At 40.5% G+C, this 19,012-nt stretch overlaps 1 protein-coding gene and 1 long non-coding RNA gene across 4 annotated transcripts in view; one reads left to right on the top strand and one right to left on the bottom strand.

Annotated features, from left to right (window-relative positions):
• The window catches only part of LOC137993287 (mechanosensory protein 2-like), a 26,820-nt gene continuing 7,808 nt past the window's right edge, over nucleotides 1-19,012 (top strand). Inside the window, exons 1-4 of the mRNA XM_068839034.1 lie at nucleotides 1-209; nucleotides 3,362-3,465; nucleotides 6,333-6,405; nucleotides 7,006-7,088. Coding sequence (XP_068695135.1) covers nucleotides 197-209; nucleotides 3,362-3,465; nucleotides 6,333-6,405; nucleotides 7,006-7,088 — 273 coding nt within the window. The 5' untranslated portion in view covers nucleotides 1-196. The remainder of the gene's footprint in view (nucleotides 210-3,361; nucleotides 3,466-6,332; nucleotides 6,406-7,005; nucleotides 7,089-19,012) is intronic.
• LOC137993290 (uncharacterized) overlaps nucleotides 6,429-19,012 on the bottom strand; it is a 21,653-nt gene continuing 9,069 nt past the window's right edge. Inside the window, exons 3-4 of one of the 3 annotated variants that reach the window (XR_011121845.1) lie at nucleotides 6,653-6,805; nucleotides 6,447-6,521 (exon numbers count right to left, since the gene is read on the bottom strand). This is a non-coding gene — a long non-coding RNA (uncharacterized lncRNA). Of the gene's footprint in view, nucleotides 6,806-19,012 lie in introns of all 3 variants that reach the window. The other 2 variants (XR_011121846.1, XR_011121844.1) reach the window with 2 other exon arrangements.

The following is a 19,012-nucleotide window of genomic DNA, read 5'->3' on the forward strand; positions in this document are numbered from 1 at the left end:
ACTGCCGACAGGAGGACTTCGCAATGCGCACCAACATTACGAGCCCCTCTCCTACACTCCCTGATTTCGACTCAACCTCGCACACCTGTCCTTATTAGGAAAACAGCCTTGTTTTTGCAACACCTTGTCTTCGACTTTCTTCACCCTGGCGAATTTCGAGCAAATTTCGAGCAAAAAAGATCCCTCAAGGGACCTAATGGATTCAGAAGGTAAGAAAATGATCGATTGTTACAGTTTTCCGTAGGTTGATTTCAATCTAGCATGAAGTTAAGAGAAAGTAATACCGATTGTCTGTATCTTTTTCTTGTGATGTCGGATGTATACTTATTATTTAAGGTAAGGATAATTTTTGGATGTTACCGAGAGTATGTGTTATTTTCTGGAAACGAAAGACCGTTTTTCAAAATTGTGATGCATGATGTCGGGCATGTAATTTTCTTATTTGGCTGGTGGAGCATGCATAAATGGGTCGATCATCATCCACATCAAATGCTTGGCAGATAGAAATATAACTTTTCCCCTGAAATACATATCTGTTCTCCAGCGAGGATTTACTAGTATAATAAAACCGATCTCACGAGGACGTTTACCATGCGGATCGATTTAAACATTAAAAACATGGACAAACATTCTTGTCATAATTTAAGCCGTGGAAATACTGGTTTGTCTGATATCCCTTAACTTGTGTATTTGTTATCCCTCCTTATAACGCTTTGCCCAGTTTGTTCTAGCTGGTGAAGCACTTTTGGCTTTCTGTACAAACTCAATGGCTGCCATGTTTCTCACATTCGAATAGTTCATTGATGGACCGCGCTGTTCCTGCCGAATGACATTTTGAGATATCAATAATAAAAAGTTTCGACTGGCAGTTTTTTTCAAAGGACAAACCTTCTTTCTCAAATAAGCATGGATGTATGAATGTATTTATAAAACTTTGCTCTCAAAAGCAAAATTTGTATAATGGACATCATATTCCCTTTGAAGAGTCGAATTGACTCTCCTTTACAGGGCAATCAATTTTTAATGGAAAGACTTAAGGTTTATACTTTTCCACTCTTTTAAGAACAGAGACATCATACTAGCTACGGACACGACGACGTTGTACAGCACAATATGATTAATAATGTTTAAGTTTGAAAACACTCATGCAGACTTGAAGTACTTGTATTCAACATACAATGTAGGAGCATAGCCATGCTTGACTGGTTGCCATTGAGCTTACATATACCACATGCACACTTTGATATTTGCATTCATTCTTCAAGTTTTGTCAATATTATAGTTTGTTATTAGATTCAACAACAATAACAGCAACTTTTATTGACCCCGTGTACTTAAAAAAAAATTAAATTATGTACATGAAGTAAGAATTTAAAGCTAAAAGGGGTGTTGGCTTCCTAAAATAACTAGAGAGTTAACAAGGCTAGGAAGCCCTGCAACTACGTAGAATAAATTACAACTTATCGGTCAGAATGATGCATACCCACGCACATACACACATTGAAAGAAAACTTTTGCACTTTAGAATGCCCATATATGCTTTTATTTCCAGCCATTTGTTTAAGGAAATTTAGGAGGAAAGTACCATCTGTATAATTACAATAATTATTGTTTTAATGAATAAAATTGTGTATGAAATGAATCATATATTGAACTGTGGTTTTGAAATCAAGTGAAGCTATGATCCTCGCAGTTACGAACGCAATTTCGTAATTGCGTAGAGAAGCCTAAAAAATTCAGAACTTAACAGGGTTTGAAACTGTGTCCTCGCAATACCGGTGCGATGCTCCAATGAACTCTAACTGACTTTATTTCATATATGATTTCATTCGTTGATTCATTCATTATGGGAACATTAGAACCGACCTTTGACCAGCTCCCATCATCAGTAGCCTCACAGCTCAGTTGGAGAGAGTGTCGATCACACTGGTATTGCAAGGTCACAGGTTCAAACCTACCCTGGGTTCCAGAGGTTATTTTCTCGCTATGAAAAGAGCGAGTCACAAAGTGGCGAGAAAAACCTCTGGTACAGGCCGTTAAAAACCGCACTTCCATGCAAACCAACTTATTTTGATTGACGTCCAGAGTAAGAGTTTATTTTAGAAACTTGGTCAAACCAGTTTTATCCACGTGATAAAAATATTTGTGCAATGTTTACCGGTCACTCTACTGTGAAATTCTCATGGTGGAATGAATTAATCGTTGTCACTGTCACGTAGCAAAAAAATAAAATCGAAACTGTTCAATGAAATAAGCTGAAAACTTGGAATGTTGTAGGAGACAAATTCATAGATCACCTCACCAGTACTCAAGTCTGTGTGATACATCGTTTCTGAGTTTTTTGTCGAAGCGTTTCACGCAACTATTATTTGTTACAAATGCAAACGTGAATTGGAGAAATACGAAAACTGCATTCAAGTCCTAGAATTAGAACTGAAAAAATTTAAAGGACTTTACGAGTCCCTGGAGCAGTTTCAATATGACTCGAGGCATTGAGGTGTAAAGATGTCAGAAGCTCAGTCACACCTTCGTCAAATTCCCAAACAAAATCAGAGTGGTTGTTCGATTACGCCACCTCTAAGGCCACCCAACAGCAAACATTCATCCAGCGTCAATGAGACGAATTAACCTCAATCTGCCAGCCATGAATTTGTGATTATCATGTCGCTATCGCTACTATACCGTTCATAGTCTTCTTGTATTACACCAGTGAAAAACCGGTTTGATCGTCCCCCTCGACTTAACCAATGGTAATCCTTATAAAAAACGGTTTGTCGATCGACCAATGAAATCTCCAGGGTCAAAAAATGACTCTGGAAGTGGAAAGCGCAACGTGATTGGGGCGGCATGTTCAGAAAGGTTAACAGCCTGTACCAGAGGTTTTTCTCGCCGCTTTGTGACTCGCTCTTTTGTCGCTTTTTCATGGCGAGAAAATAACCTCTGGAATCCAGGGTAGTTCAAACCCCATTGAAGTCCTGAATTTTACAGGCCTCTCTTCGCAATTGCTAAAATTGCGTTCATAACTGCGAGGATCGTAGCTTCACTTAAGTTTTGTTTTCTTGTTTAATTAAAGACCTTTTTTTCAAAACAAGCGGATTGCAGTTTTCAGCTGTGAGGAGTTTTCAGGACTTTCGATAAACAGGCTGCCCCCAGCTTTCCTTCATATGGTCTGGCAAAGTCCTCAGACTGTCATGAAACTCACCTGTCTGCATGTCTGCTATGTATCTTGAATACTTATGTCTCATTGTTAATCCTCCCTGCTGGATGATTTTTCTATGTGGTCGAAAATAAGATGAAAAACAAAATGGCTCAAAATGATTCTTTCTTTATGTCTGTATTTCATTTCTTTGGAATTCCGCAGATGATTCAGGTTCCACTCGTGGATTCTGTGACTATGTACTTACTGGTTTATCCATCCTTATGTTCATTTGCACACTGCCTTTGTCTTTGTTTTTTACGCTGAAGGTAAGTACTCAAACTGAAGTGTTTCAGCTGGATTCATGATCCAATTATTAATATTATTGTAAACATGCAGTTATTTGTAGGCGCTGTGATCAAATTTTGCTCAATAAGGAGTTCAAGCAAGGAAAATGGCTATGGCAAGGAAAGCGTCATTCCAAAATATAGCTTAGCACTATCTCAAATATTTCGCAATTATTCTGTCTTGTTCACCTTGTACAACACATTCGAATTTCCCCATAACTGGATATGTACTAACGGTTTTAAAGTCAAAGCAGAAATGAATGATTCATTATGCTCACATTGTTGTCAAAGCCTAAAATTTGGTGATTTCACATTGTTGTTTTGTGGAGTACTGCAAAGAAATGCGTAGAAATTTGTGTTTCATGAGCAGCCATTTCAAACCAATAATATTCTAACTTGCTTTGTGGCTGTGCTGTTGCTGTAGCTGTAGTCGTCATCTTTGCTTAAATTCCCTAATTGTTCCTTGACATGGGAGGGAAATACATTTTGGCATCTTGAATACAAAATCTCAAAAGTGTGTCTGACGAAATGCAGTATGTTCATAAATGGACAGGATGTGACCAATTTAACAATATTATTCAGACTAAGCTTAAATAATCAGGTACTTACCTGACGGGGTGGTTGATCCATTGAACTCCTTCAGAGACAGATACGAGTACATGTAATTCAAATTCAAATCATGGGCATTCATGATGGGGAGGCCAAGCATGTTCCTCAGATGGGAGTCTGTACTGCTCATAACAGTCTCCAAAGTAATTCAAAAAACCGCATCTCCCTATCAGGTAAGTATCTTCCCTCTGGTAAGTATAATTTCTTCGTCATTGTCTCTCCTGATACTCACAAAACAAATGCAGACTTCGCAGATATGTTACTGTTATGAATACATTTCTAACCAAGGCACAATAAATAAATTGAACGCTAGATATCTCCATGCTCTGTTATAGGTGGAGGCCAACTTATAATTTACCGTATTTGACTGTGTACATGTATAAGTCGACCCCCCATTTTTGATAGCAAAAAAAATGGAATTTTCTCAATTTGCTTAATTTATTTGAGTCAGTTGTTTACTTGGGGTAATAATCTAGTATTTCTTAGACTTAATTTCAGGAAGTGTAAATGCACGAAAAAATTTTAGTTGGTTCAGCACTTGTTGTATATCCAGACATTTTGGCCTTGGGTTTTGAAAAGCCCTTATAAAATCAAACATGGAACCTCACTCGTCTAAATTGTTTTGGTTTCCGGGCTAGAAAGGTCTTAAACTGGACAAGCACAACATCACAGAAGCTGGAGAATCTTTGAAAGTGACTTTAAAAACTATACGAAAGACGCATAGTTTAATAAAATTGGTCAAGGTGTCTATAAGAGACAATTGCTCAAATCAGTAGCCCATTACTAGGAGCTAACAACAGCCCTATATTCCTGTCATGGCGTTTTCACAGACTGCAATGACCAATCACAAGAAACAAACTTGACGTCATAGCATCAGCGAACCGGAAGTCCTTTTTTTTATTATTATTTTTTTATTTTATTTTATTTTTTTTGTTTTGTCAGAAGGTAGTCTAAAAACAGGCTTGGACATTAGCACTCACCCACTTGCCCAGGGAAGGGAGTTATTAAAGTGTCGGGCGAGCGCAAATCATCAATCACTCGCCCGTTTGGCAAGTAAGATTTTCGTTGCCAAGAAATTATTTAAATTGCGAAATAAACGCTGCTTTTTACATTCCATTTTGCCAAGAAAATCCCTAAACATGAACTTACCATTTCTATTTGATGAAGTTTTATTTTCTGAACTGTCTGATAAATTGGTGCTAAAAGGCAACATTGGGCTTCGTAAATAGACAAATTATATGAAATATGGCTTCCTGGTCAGTGATACTGCTGGTCACTATCGAGCCATCGGTGACCTGGTAAACATGGCGCCTGAAGACCACTCCTGAGAAGAACAGACACATTTACTTGCAAACTGTAGGATCTCACAGAGATTCATCAATAAAAAAATCTATTTAAAATATAAAGTAAGTGCCTCCATTGTGTTTTCTTGGGATTTAAGGTCTTTTTCCCATTGACTCCCAGGGGCTCCCCATTGACGAGTAAAATCGTCTTTCGTAAGACAGAATAAAATACTAAGTCTGGCCGGTTAAGAGGTCAAAGGGTTAAATAGAATTTTTCATTGAAGTTATAATCCTCGGTCTGCCCACGTGCTTGTCAACGTTGCAAGCAAATTGTTTTCCCGTACTTTCCCAGCACTCTGATCAAAACAGACTTACTATTTACTGTACTTTAATAGCCTTTCAGTGTAAGTAAATTTCATTGGTATTAAATAGTAAAAACAAAAGATGACTAAATTGGTTGGAGAGAATGGGGGTGGGTTAATTTTTGGGAAAGTGAAAACTGGTCTGGGCGAGTGTATTTTGGGGGTCACTCACCCGAATGGCGAGTGCTCTCAAAATTAAGTGTCCAACCCTGTAAAAATACCATAGATTGGTCTGTAAAAATGCCATGGCATAGGCTTAGTATGGAAGTTGTTCATTCCTAGTCATGGGCTCCTGCTTAAATTGTCCAGATAAGTGCGACAATCACATTAAGATTTTTCTGCTTGTAAAATACGTGGAATATACAATGAGTGGGTTGATGTATTCATGTTTCCTGTTTATCTCAATCAAGATCTCTGTTTTTGATAATCTTTCTACTTCCTTCACTGAGGTGTTCCTATGGGATGGGATGGTGATATCAATAAGAAGGCATTTTTTTTTCTTGTGGTTGTTATCATCATCATCATCATCATCATCATCATTATTATTATTATTATGGGAAATCATTGTTATCTCTCTTGTAACCCAACAAAATAGATTGTGCAGGAGTATGAAAGAGCAGTAATTTTCCGTCTTGGTCGACTGCTTCCTGGTGGAGCTAAAGGACCAGGTATATTTCAAAATGTAAATTCTATAACTTGCAGTCTTTTAGAGATGTCTTGAAAGAACCAGGAAGCATGCATCTATTTTCACCTCTGGGAAGTGGTGGTTTCTTGGGCTTTTTACCTTTGGGTTAATAGAATATTACGTAATAGTTACGTGGAAATAGGATTTCATACAGTGGCCCACAACTGTCACATCAAAACCAAATGCTCAAAGCAAATTCAAATCACTTGCAACAAATTCAAATCACTCACAGCATTTTCAAATCACTCACAGCAAGTTTAAATCTCTCACAGCAAATTAAAAATTATTGACCGTGCTAGGCATCTTCAGTCACCTCCAGCCAGCGGTGCAATACGTCAAAGAATATTTGTCATAAATGAAGCCGCTACCTGCAAATTCTGCACCTGCAGCATTAATGGAATATTGTTTTTGACTGAGTTCAATTAGCCCATTCATACCTCAATTAAATCGTCTGGCGCGAGACAGTAAAATTTATTAAGTTTCACTCTCAAAACATCAAAAATGGAGGCCTTCTCTGGAGGATAGATGTACTGTATAGGCAAAATTGTTTACTCGGGCTTCTAATAAATTATTTTATTTTCAGGATTGTTTTTCATTTTGCCCTGTATTGACTCATACCAGAAAGTTGATCTCAGGACAGTGTCATTTGACGTGCCTCCACAAGAGGTTGGTAAATATTCAAATACAAAGTTCTGTGCAATTATCTGTTGCAATTACGTATATGTCAGATAAGCTAACTACATCTAATTATAATATTGTGTGGTTTGAAGATGTAGGGGGCCTTTTGGCACAGTCTATTCACAGTCTATTTTTGGCACAGTCTATTCAAGCTGTCTTTTATGGTGTTCCATCCCCCAAAATTCAGTGGTTTTCAAGGTCAGTCAAAAGCTTGAAAACAGGAATTGAATGTAAATAATGTTTTTGCATTGAGTGAAAGCAATATGAAAAATCCAAACACGAAATTTTAATGCAAAACACAAGTTTTTCAATTAATTGCCGTGTGTCCGGGACGTATGTCATGTGAAATTTGTGTTGCAATTTATGCAAAACAGGAATTTAGCAGGGATGTCAATAGGGGGCATAACCGGTAACACCTGTTACGGCTGAGCTACCTTGATGTTACAGGTGAAGATGTTCATTGTTGCAGGTACAAAGCAAAATTAATAAAAAAATAACCTGCTGAAAAAAATATACTGTGATGAAATGATATATGAAATGGATCATATATGAACTGCAGATATAAAATCAAGTGAAGCTATGATCCTTACAGTTATAAACACAATTTGTGCAGTTGAGTATAGAAGCCTGAAAAATTCAGGACTTCAACGGGATTTGAACCCATGACCTCTCAATACCAGTTCAAGCTATCTGGTAGAGCGTCACACCGGTATTGCAAGTCACAGGTTCAAACCCTGTTTGGAGTCCTGAATTTTTCAGGCTTCTCTACGCAATTGCAAAAATTGCGTCCATAACTGCGAGGATCATAGCTTCACTTGAAATATAGTGTAATTGTTTCTTGGTTTCTTGCCTCCTTGTTTTGTATATCTACGTCTAGATTGTAATGTCGGAAGATAATTCATCGACTTTAAATCCCTGTGAATGAACCGAGTTATTGGAGGCCATTTACAAGCTTTTTAAAAGCAGACGTGGCCCTGGCAACGAGGTTGTGTGCGGCTTCAACCCTTTGTGCTAGACAATTCTTACCCTGACTAATGAAGTGGATTTGCTTAATGAAGACATTGAAGATCTCAAACACGAGATTTTTACACAGCAACAAATTAAGTCTTCAAGAAGGTGCTTGTAAACATGTGCTCATTTGAGGGCTCTGACTTGTAGTTGGGATGAAGATAACTAACCTCTACCTTAAGGAGGTATTTACATTTTAGGTTTTTTTCAAACAATTCATTGAAAACAAGCTGTGATCAACAGACTGTAGAAGTGCTGTGAAACAAAACTATGTTCTACTTTGTTGTAATGTTGATGTCAGTCACGTTCAGGAAAAAATCATGTAGTCCGAACTGGGATCAGGTTTTACACCATTCCAAGAATGATGTAATTCCTTATAAATGAATGAATTTCTTTGGCGAATGACGTGAATATTTTTGGTAAACTATTATAATAGTGTTCCGAAGATAAATCATGAAGAATTAAAAAAACACCCAAGGTTTATGGTAACCCATTGATGCGAGAAATTTTGGTTTTCAGTGTTCTCCTCAGGTATTTCAAGCCAGGCGGGCCGCCTGGCTTGATTCGTTGAAAAATCGTTGCCGCCTGGCTTAAAACAAGTGACCTTACGTAGTTGAACATCTAAAACTGGGATCCTGTCCATAATCAAAAAAAGAAAAACACTCAATAAAGATACTGAAGCATTGTCTAGTGTTTTCTCAATGTGTTTTCTCGCAATTGATAAGGTTTCAGCTCATTTACCCTTCCATGAAAGGTGATGAAACTTGTCATCCGCTCGTTTCATTGAACGGCAGCCGTCTTTCAGTTTGCCGTAAATTCAAGGGCACTTTACGGATATTACATGGAATACTAAACTCAATTCCCACGTGCGTGGAAGGTTGTCAAAAAATGGCGGCTTCGACAAACTCAGGATCCTCTGAACAGAAACGGAAAGCTAGTCAAAGTAAATTAAGTTCTTTTTTCACCCTGGAAAAGAGATAGAAGAGTGTAAGTAATTTGGATGAAGAAGTCCAGCCTCGGGAAACAACACAAGGTCCGTCAACATCCACAGATTCCAAACACCGAAAATCAGGGTTTGATCCAACGTGGCTGAAGGACTTCCCTTGGCTTCTTAAGACTAACGAAGATGATAATACTGAATAGTGGTAGTGGTATGTTGTGCAAGTTGTGTAGAAAACACAATCAAAGGGCCCAAAGAGTAAGGCAAGGATGTGCTGTTTGGGTGGATGTTCCATGTTTTTAAGTTTTATGTTTTCCTAGACAGCATGACAATTGGCTTTTGCTATTTTTGTAAGTCTTAATTTTGTATGGTAGATTAAGCTTCCGACAGAATGCCCCCTGGCCTTCCCAAAATCCTGGGGAGAACACTGGTTTTATAGCCATGACGGCATCGACCGTCCGTCCGTACGTATGTACGTACATCTGCCCCTCCATGTATGCCAATGTGATCAGTATCATGCTAGTTTACAGCATACATCTTTGATATTGGACATCCAATTTTTTATCAATTGACACCTATCAAACAAGGTATGCACTAACCAGTATGATGTGACCATATCGTGGGCTCAAGCTTAGAGCTCACTGAAGTCAGCTGTTTTTTTTCGAAGTTGACTGCTAACCAGGTTATGGTTTTCGATTAGATTGTCGACTCATCCCAGGTTAACTCACCCAAACATAAGGGAGGCTTCATTTTTCGTGCGCTTTCTGTGGCTCGAGGCAGCTACGCGGCCTTACTATGTCAACTATAGTTCTTACACAGTCAACGCTTTTCGTGTTCAGGTTGAAAACAGTTTGGAAAATGTTTTCTTTCTGCATTTTTCGCTGGGTTCAATCCAGTTTGACATATCATGATAGCTGTGGTCCACACTGGCGGCTATGCAGTTATTCAAGTCAAGCATTGGAGGGATATTTAAACTTAAGGCGGATTGTATATTTTTAATTTGTGTAGAACTGCTTTTTTCTCTGTATTGCAATTTTTGACATATCTTTAGAAGCTCTGATTAGGTTACATGATGCCTGGAGGACCTATGACTAGAACAGAAACGAAAGGAGAGCGCAAGAAAATGACAACGACAAAAACAGAATACCAATAATAGCTCATACTTAGTGGAAGAAGTTACTCCTTAAATTCTTTCCTTGGGCACTGAACCGTTCGTTATTTTTAAAAAGTGGTTTAATCGGTTTTTCTTTTGTTCAGGAATGAAACTCAAATTTTTAGTGTCAACTGGAATTAAATAACAGTTATCTGTACTCTTTTGGACAAAAAGAAAAAGTTGATTTCTTTGTTTGTTTAGGTCTAAAATGCGATCGAACAAGTGCTTTTTAATCTGTTTGCCCACCTGGTTTTCGATGTGCCTCAACAGTGACAAGAAAATTTTGCCCTTATGTTATAAACACATAATTGTAATGAGTTCTCCTTTAATTAGGGGGGAGTCTCACTAGCTTGTGTTTTCAGAAGTTTGTTTAAAGCACCTAAACGTTATTTAAGTGTTGGAGCGGATCTGAAGTTTGTCCTTTCTTGGTTGCAATGCCGTATTTTGCCATTTCTTGTTCCAAGCCAAGCTGGCGTGTTTCAATGAAATACATCAAAATGTGGATGATCTCGTTTTCAGAGATAAAGTGGAAAAAAGTACATCGGTAAAACTCTTTTTTGACCTTGAACTCACAAAGTTTTCCTATTCGCTGCCTATCACACTAGTTAGGCAATGAATTTTTCTATAGAAGAAAGCAAAGAAAATGATTTAATTATTAACGCAGCAAATTGTCCGGTTACAGTGAACCTCAACCACAGGTAAACTTTGGAAAATGGCGAGAGATTACCAGAAAGATAAATCTGTAATATAACTTGAAGTTGTTTGTTGTAAAAACTCATTATTAATGTTACTAAATTTGCAAATGCAAACAGCCAAGCCCCCCTATGAGCTTGTTATCAGGATACTTGCTTCCTTTACTCCGTTCGTCCAAAAATTACAAGATCAGACTTAAATCATCCAAAAAACTTATTACAAATCAATAGCTGATTAACGCTAATTTCAGGTTAAAAATTAACAAAGGAGTTTCTCTACTCCCAAATGCTGTTCAAGGCTGATATTCGGTAAAGGTTTACAATAGAAGACGTCAATCTTGAAAAGCAAAAATTAGCAAAGGAAACTTAAACCATGCTAATCCTGGATTAAGTTAATCAGCTTTTGAACAACCGGGCCCTGTATTCGAAGCCCGGTTCCGTAATCCTGGTTTAGTTCCTTGCAAAGTGTTTAAATCTGTGGTGTCAAAGACAAGAAGACAACATCAGTACTCCATTTCTTTCAATACTCAAAAATCTTAAATTCCGTAATTGCGTGTTCTATAGTCCAGTCCAAGGTTCTAATTTTACAATTCCATAATCTTGATTTCAGTATCAGAGTAACGTGGTATCAAACATTCCACAATAACTTGAAATCTCGTAAGAAAAAAGCTTAAATCCAGTAGTCCAGTCCGGGTTCAAATTGCCAAAACACTCTCTATCATCGATCCAAAACTCAACAAAAGCTACAATATTGGTAAATAGTTTGCAGAAACTACAAAAGTTCGTCATGATTCTACACTCGGGCTGAACAAAAAGCTATCAAAAACAAAACCAGACAACAGACAATTAAACAGCCAAAACTGTTCTGTACCTGCCTCTTATGGCACTGAAAAAAGTACCACATGTAGTACAATAATACTTGACGGTAGCCCTTGACCGAGAAACTAATCTTAGCCAAAAGGCCGAGAAGCGATCAGGATACGGGATATCTCGCTAAAAATATCGTAGGGATACGGGATTTTTGGCAGGGGGGAGGGGGGGATTGAGGAAATTGAATTAATGAATTACGTCATCTTCGCTCCTAATGGGAAGCATAGGGCGTCAACCATAGACCTCCACCTGACTCTATTTTTGGCAGTTCTCTTTGCCTCTAACCAAGTGATATTCTTCTTGGCGAGCTCATCTTGCACACTCCGCCTCTAGGATTGGCTTGGGCGGCCTCTTCTTCTGAACCCCTGATGATTCCACTCGAGGGCGGAACAGGTGATGTTATTTCCAGGCTTCCGTAGCATATGCCCGATCCATTTCCACTTTCTTCTCTTAGTGATTTCTTCTATACGACTCTGATGTGTCCTTCCCCATAGTTCTTCGTTTGAAATGACCTCTGGCCAACGGATATTCCGGATCTTCCTTATACACTTGTTGATAAATGTCTGCAGTTTCTTGATCAGTAGTTTCATCGATGTCCAGGTTTCCGAGCCATACAGAAGGGTAGACTTCATGTTCGTATTGAAAATCCTGAGCTTTGTTTGCAATCTAATACATTTTTCCTTCCACACAGGCATAAGCATTGAGAATGTTGATTGCACTTTCCTTATCCTGGCTGTTATGTCCTCGTCAGTTCCGCCAATTTCATTTATGATGCTTCCCAAATGAGTGAACTTGGACACTCTTTCAACGTCTTCCCCATGAAGTTCCAATGGGTCTTGTTGCTTCACGCCAATTCGCATCTCCTTTGTTTTCTGGATGTTGATTTTGAGCCCTACATGTACCTGACCACCATTCTCTTGTTATCTTTCTCCTTTCACTTTCATATCAGCCTGTCGATGTGTTAGTAAGCAAAGATCGTCAGCATAGTCTAAAGTCTTGCAGGCATCAGGTCAGTGACCACTGGAGTCCTAAACGTTTACCCTCATAAAATTATGCATTCTTCAACACCCAGTCAAGTACCACAAAGAACAGTAATGGCGAAAGAAGGCATCCCTGTCTCACACCGGTCTTGACCTCGATGGGCTCCGTCATAGTTCCTCCGTGAAGCACTTGGCAAGTAAAGCCCTGATACTGAACCTTAAGCATGTTGATGATTTTATTAGGTATACCGTAATGACAAAGATCCTCCACATAGCCTCACTATCCAGAGAATCAAAGGCTTTCTCGATCCATGAATAACAAGGACAGGGGGGATTACCACTCGATTGTTTGTTCTACAATAATTTGACAATTTGATCGATGTAAGAACAATGCTTTCTAAATCCCAGCTGCCCCTTCATTTGGTTTAATATGACTCGGGTTAGGACTTTGCTGGGTAAGCAACATTATTCCCTTCCAGTTGCCACACAAACTGTTTCCTCGACCGAAGCGTTAACGGTATAAAATAGCCACGTTTCAAAGGACTTTCTGTTGTTTATTGATGAGTCTTTCGAAACCTATGATTATAAACAGTTTATCAGGTTATATGAACAAAGTTCAAAGAAAACGAACCACAGATTTTACATACCCGATGGCCTCAGATGTCGACTTCGGGAGGAAGCTTGCCGTACTAATGTTATTAACGGTGATTAACCTAATTAAGTAGCTATGACGTATCTAATTTCGTCGCGGCCGAAACACTCCCCGCCTCCCGAAGGTATTGACCTAATTCTTAATTTACATTTCGTAAGTTAGTTTCATTTAATGTCCTTTGAATCTTCATCATCGTGGAAAGGAACCAGCACGATTAGACGCTGTACAGGTCGCTCGATTGTTGAATATCCTCGACCCTTGTATATACCAACTTTTTCATTCGGCGCTGGATTCTTGTACTGAATTGTAACTTTTCTGATCTTGCCATCTTTTCCGGGGTTAGCTGCTATGACGCGTCCGAGCTTCCATTTCCCCCTTATCTGGTTACTGTCTTGAATTAACACGATATCGCCGACCATGACATCACGTTTACAAGTATGCCATTTCTGGCGTACGAGCAAGCTTGGGAAATAGTCTCGTGTCCATCTGCTCCAGAATGTGTCAACAACGTTTTGTATGAAGTAAAAACGCTTTCTGGGGTCTGCGCTTTCATTAAATGGCCCGTTAGGAACCTTTGTTGAAGAACGTCCTAACAAGATGTCATTCGGGCAGAGATATGCTCCGTCTTCAGGTGAAGTTGGATGACGACCGATCGGCCTCTCGTTGACTAAATTAGATACTTCGTAAAGGACTGTCTGAAGTTCTGGAAATGTCATAACGCTCTGTCTGATCGCTGTAGTAATAGCTCGCTTTATCGATTTTATAAGGGCTTCTGATATTCCGTTCTGCCATGGTGCGTCCGCGGATGCGAATTCCCACTTTAATCCTTCGTTCACTCCAAATGTTTCGAGTTCTTTTAAGTTCCATTTCTTCGTCATATTCTGGAGTTCTTCACTAGCTGCTACCAACTGCGGACGGTTATCAGAGTATAGCTTTGCAGGATATCCTCTGAGGGATGTAAACCGTCTCAGCGCAAGTAGAAATGCCTCTGTACTGTAATCGCCTACCAAGTCAATATGAACTGCTCTTGTGCTCATACAGTTGAACAATACCCCATAACACTTTCCGATTGTTCGCTTCTTTACCTGGTCTCTTATTTTAAACGGTCCGAAAAGGTCGATGGCTGTACTATGCCAGGGTGGTGAGGGCATAAGTCTCTCTTCTGGAAGCTGTCCCATGACCTGCTTGTTGAGGTTTTCGTCCAGTTTCTTGCAAGTGACGCAGTTGTATCTAATGGACTTTACTATGTTATGAATCTGGGGAATCCAGAATCGTAATCGAATTTTGCTTACGGTCGTCGACACGCCATGGTGACCTTTTCGATGTATGTGTTCCGCATAAAGCTTAGAGAAACGATGCTCACGAGGAATGAGGATCACTTCTCTCTTATCGTAGCTCAAGTGCACCCATTTGCCGGTCCGATGACCAACCACTATTACTCCATCTTCTCTGCGCTTTGGACACAAACGCTTATATTTAGATTTTTTGACGTTTGTAAGCATTTTTCTTTGCGCATCAATGATCCAAAACCTTTCTGCTTTAGAAATATCGTCCGTCGTCAGGGTCTTTGTCGCATTCTTCAGACTAACTGGTTCTCTTGCGTACATGGCTAATACACGTGCTGTTACTCTTAACAGTTTGTTGTAACTTGAATGTCTGTTTATATCAATTCTTCTCGCGAGCGAGTCCTGTTCTGCAGCAAGTGTTGTTAATGCCGTTTTCATTGGTAACTCTGGGTGATGGACTACTTTACTTATTGGCCATTCTGATTCCGGGAGTTGTAGAAATCTAGGTCCCTTTTGCCAGTCGCTTTCGCTTTTGATATCGCTTGGTCGCTTACCTCGTGTTATCCAATCGGCGATGTTTTTATCACTCTCGACCCAATACCAGTCTTGGGGATTGGTACCTTCCTGTATCTCTCCGATGCGAGTAGCGGCGAATGTATTGTAGCCGTAAGATTCCTTTTGGATCATCCCGTGCACTATTTGAGAATCGACGATATGGTAGTATTTCGCAAACTTGTAGCGGGATTCTTTGTCCAGAAAGTTTTTAAGCCTTTTGCTTAAGACTGCCGCGCAAAGTTCAATTCGATCGATCGATAATTTCCTGTTTGGCGAGAGTTGGTTCTTTGACATGATCAGTCTGGTTTCAAATTTGTTGTCCAGTAATGTCCACCTGATGTAGGCACATGCTCCGTAAGCGTTGTCTGACCCGTCACTGAATATGATAAGAGTCGGCAGACCGAGTGCACCTGATGGTTTGAGGCATCTTGGAAATATAACTTGATCCATATTGCGCAGATCTTGGAAGAATTCCAGCCAGTTAATCCTTTGCTTCTCAGGGACAGGGTCGTCCCAGCCGAGTTTCTTTTCTGTTGCCCAAAGCTGGCGCATCAAAATCTTCGCTCTGACCGTAACGGGAGCTGCTAGACCAAGAGGGTCATACACGCGGTTTATCTGTGAGAGGATAATCCTCTTCGTTATTTCGACAGTAGTTGGGTTTTCTTTGATGCGTCCTTTGGCTTTCGTCAGAGTCAAGTCTATTCCCACTTTAAATCGGAATTGATCCTTGTCTGTACTCCAAATGACGCCGAGTACTTTCTCGGTTGATGAATTTTGTTGGTTGGGTTCTAAAGCCATTTCGTTTGCTGTTTTGTCGTTCGAATAGAACCAACCCTTTATCTTGAATCCGCCCTTGACTAGGACTGCCTCAATCTCATTAGTTAGTTGCTTAGCTTGTGCGTCGCTATGTACACTGTCTACAATGTCATCCATGTACGAGTTGGATATTACGGTATTCGCGGCTTGTGGATAATTCTCTTTTGATAGTTCCGCTGTCTTTCTCATGGCTACAGTCGCTATGGTACCCGAGGGTTTGTCTCCAAATGAAACTCTTTGTATAACGTACGTATCCGGATCCCTGCTTGTGTTCATGTCGCGCCATAGAAAACGATGCGTGTGTTGCTCTATGATCTTGGTCTTCACGGTGTGATACATCTTTTTCACATCTCCGATGAATCCAATTTCGTGTTCTCTGAATCGCACGAGGATTCCTACAAGATTATTTAACAGATCGGGACCCTTTGCCCAGTACTCGTTAAGGACGTGTCCCATATAGTTCGCGCTGCTGTTAAATACGATCCTCACTGGAGTCGATTTCGAATCAGGCTTTAGAACATCGTGGTGGGAGATGTAGTGGATAGGGCCTTTATAATTCTCGAGCTCTTGCTTGCTTAGTTTTCTAGCTACTCCTCGTTCTACCATGTCCTCAACTTGATTTTGATAAACTCTGCCATGTTCGGGATTTCGCAATAATCTTCGCTCGGTGCTTAAGAGTCTTCCAAAGGCAGCTCTTTTGTTATCTGGCAGGTCGTGTGGGTCGCGAATCCAGGGATATTCAGCGATCCAGCATTTTTCCTGTTCGTTAAATTCAAGGCCTTTCTCAATGAGATGGAGTTCCCTTTCTTCTTTCAGAGTGTAGTCGCTGGTTCCAGGAGCGCATTTTCCGCATTTGCAGCCTCCGCAGCGCGGCGTGCAGCTAACACCTAATCTCTCGATATTGTAGAAGTCGTCAATTTTGACTGCTTTTAGGTGGTTTGCACATGCGTCGAATGCTGATTTGTGGTTCTTCTCCCGAATGGAAGGGTGTGTCCCGCCTATACATCGTCCAAAACGATTCTTCAATAACATTAGGTGTTCGACATTTCTTTCTTTTACCGGGTGGAAGCCTGCGTAATCATACCCAATGAGGACGTCAACGGCGCCTTTCGGCCGAGTCACGTCGCCCCTTTGTATCTGGAGAGCGTCAAGTGCCTTATCCATGTTAACACTTTGAATGTCGGTGGTAATTTTGTCTATTTCGCAAACTTCCACAAGCGTCGTTTCGCCCTTGAGGTCAATGAGCAGCAATTTGTATTTTCTGGAACTTATCTTCTCTTCCTTCCCTCCCACCTTCACGAGAGAGATTTCAAGTGGCGTTCCGCGCAGTCTTTCTTCCCGTGCTTTGTCGCGGGTTATGAGGCTAATGGATGATGCGTTGTCCCACAAGACGTTTGCATGTCCTCTATAAGTTTTTATTTGTTGCAACTGGAGGATGCAGGTCTCATTACTCCCATGGCTGCATGCACTGGATATTGCGGATGCGCTTGGAGTCTCTGTCTGATCTTCTTCATGTAATGTGGGATGATGTTTCTTCTTACATTCATTGACGCCGCAATCCTTTTTAGAGCGGCAATTGCGTGATCGGTGACCGGTTCTGAGGCAGGAAAAACACGCACCTTTTTCTTTCAATGTCGACAGTCTTTCGCTTACTGTTTTATCGAGGTATACTCTACAATCCTTGGTAAGATGATTCGAGTTTTCGTGAACGACGCACTTGCTGTAAGTTCTCTGGCTGCGGCTGTCATGTCTTTCATCCGCTGTGGCGTAATGGACAACTGCCTTCGTTATGGCTGGGCCCTGCGCGCGAAGATCAGAACCGTCGTACTCGATAGCGCGTTTTTGCGTAAGTAAAAATTTGAGCAGGCTCGGAAACTTGTTGGTTTTGTCCACAGTGCTGTCGTCAGAACTTAATAGTTTAGCCCATTCTTTGCGTACGTCTGGCGGGAGTTTTCTCTCTATGATGCTTACTGAGCTCGTTGTGGTTATTTCTGCTTCCAAGCCAAGTCTCTTAAGGTCACGATATCCGTCTTCTATGATTCCTACCAGCTCTATGAATCGTTTGTTTTCGCCTTCGCGGATGGATCTTACGCGTCTTATCTCATTAATTATCGCATCCGCGACTTTCGCTGGGTCCCCGTATTTTTCGTCGAGTCTCTTCCACATCTCGTAAACGTCATCGTCGACGCTCTTTACGTGAGCTAAAGGTTCTTTTCCGAGACAGGAACGCAACGTGTAGGATAATGTATCTTCCGTAAGGTGCGGCATGACTTGTTTCTGGAAGTCTCTTTTGAAGGATGGATATTCTCTCAACTCTCCTTCAAATCGGGGCATTTTGATTTTCTCTAGTTGTAGGTGATTGCTCTTTTCTCCTTTGATCTGCGGCTGCAGTTCGCGTTCATGTTCGCCTATGATGTGTGTTTCGAGTTTAGCGTTCATCTCGTTATACGTCGCTTGAGTAGCTTGGAGCCATTTAATTTCATTGGCTGCAGATTCTCGCGTAGATAAATCGAGTAGCGCGCTATTCGCTAGTTTGCATTCCGCGAAAGCTTCGTCAATCTGTTTCTGAAGTATCTTCGCCGTAGACGGCTCTACTTTGTCCGCGCTGAGTGTGTGCGAAGCGCTTTGACAAGCTGTTTCAGATATGGCTCGCGCTGTTTCTCGTCTGATCATTGCTTGATCAAAGAATCGTTCCATTTGTTCGCGTTCTTTGTTCGCCTTATCCCTTTGTTCCGTTTCCGCGCGCGCTCTCATTTGCACGTCCGCTATGTGGTTAATAAAGTTAATCTTAGCTTTTGTCGCTTCGGTGAACTCCTCCTGTACTTTGTTGATCCATGTTTCGGCGGCTTCTAGCTGGGCGTCGTCTGATAAAAGCATCGCGTAGAGATCGTGCTTTGTTTCCAGGACGTTCCATGCTTCCAGGAATTGAGCGTAGTTGTTTTCCACGAGTTCGTGATTGC

This window comes from Montipora foliosa, chromosome 2 (assembly GCF_036669935.1).
Source record: "Montipora foliosa isolate CH-2021 chromosome 2, ASM3666993v2, whole genome shotgun sequence".
Lineage (NCBI taxonomy): Eukaryota > Metazoa > Cnidaria > Anthozoa > Scleractinia > Acroporidae > Montipora > Montipora foliosa.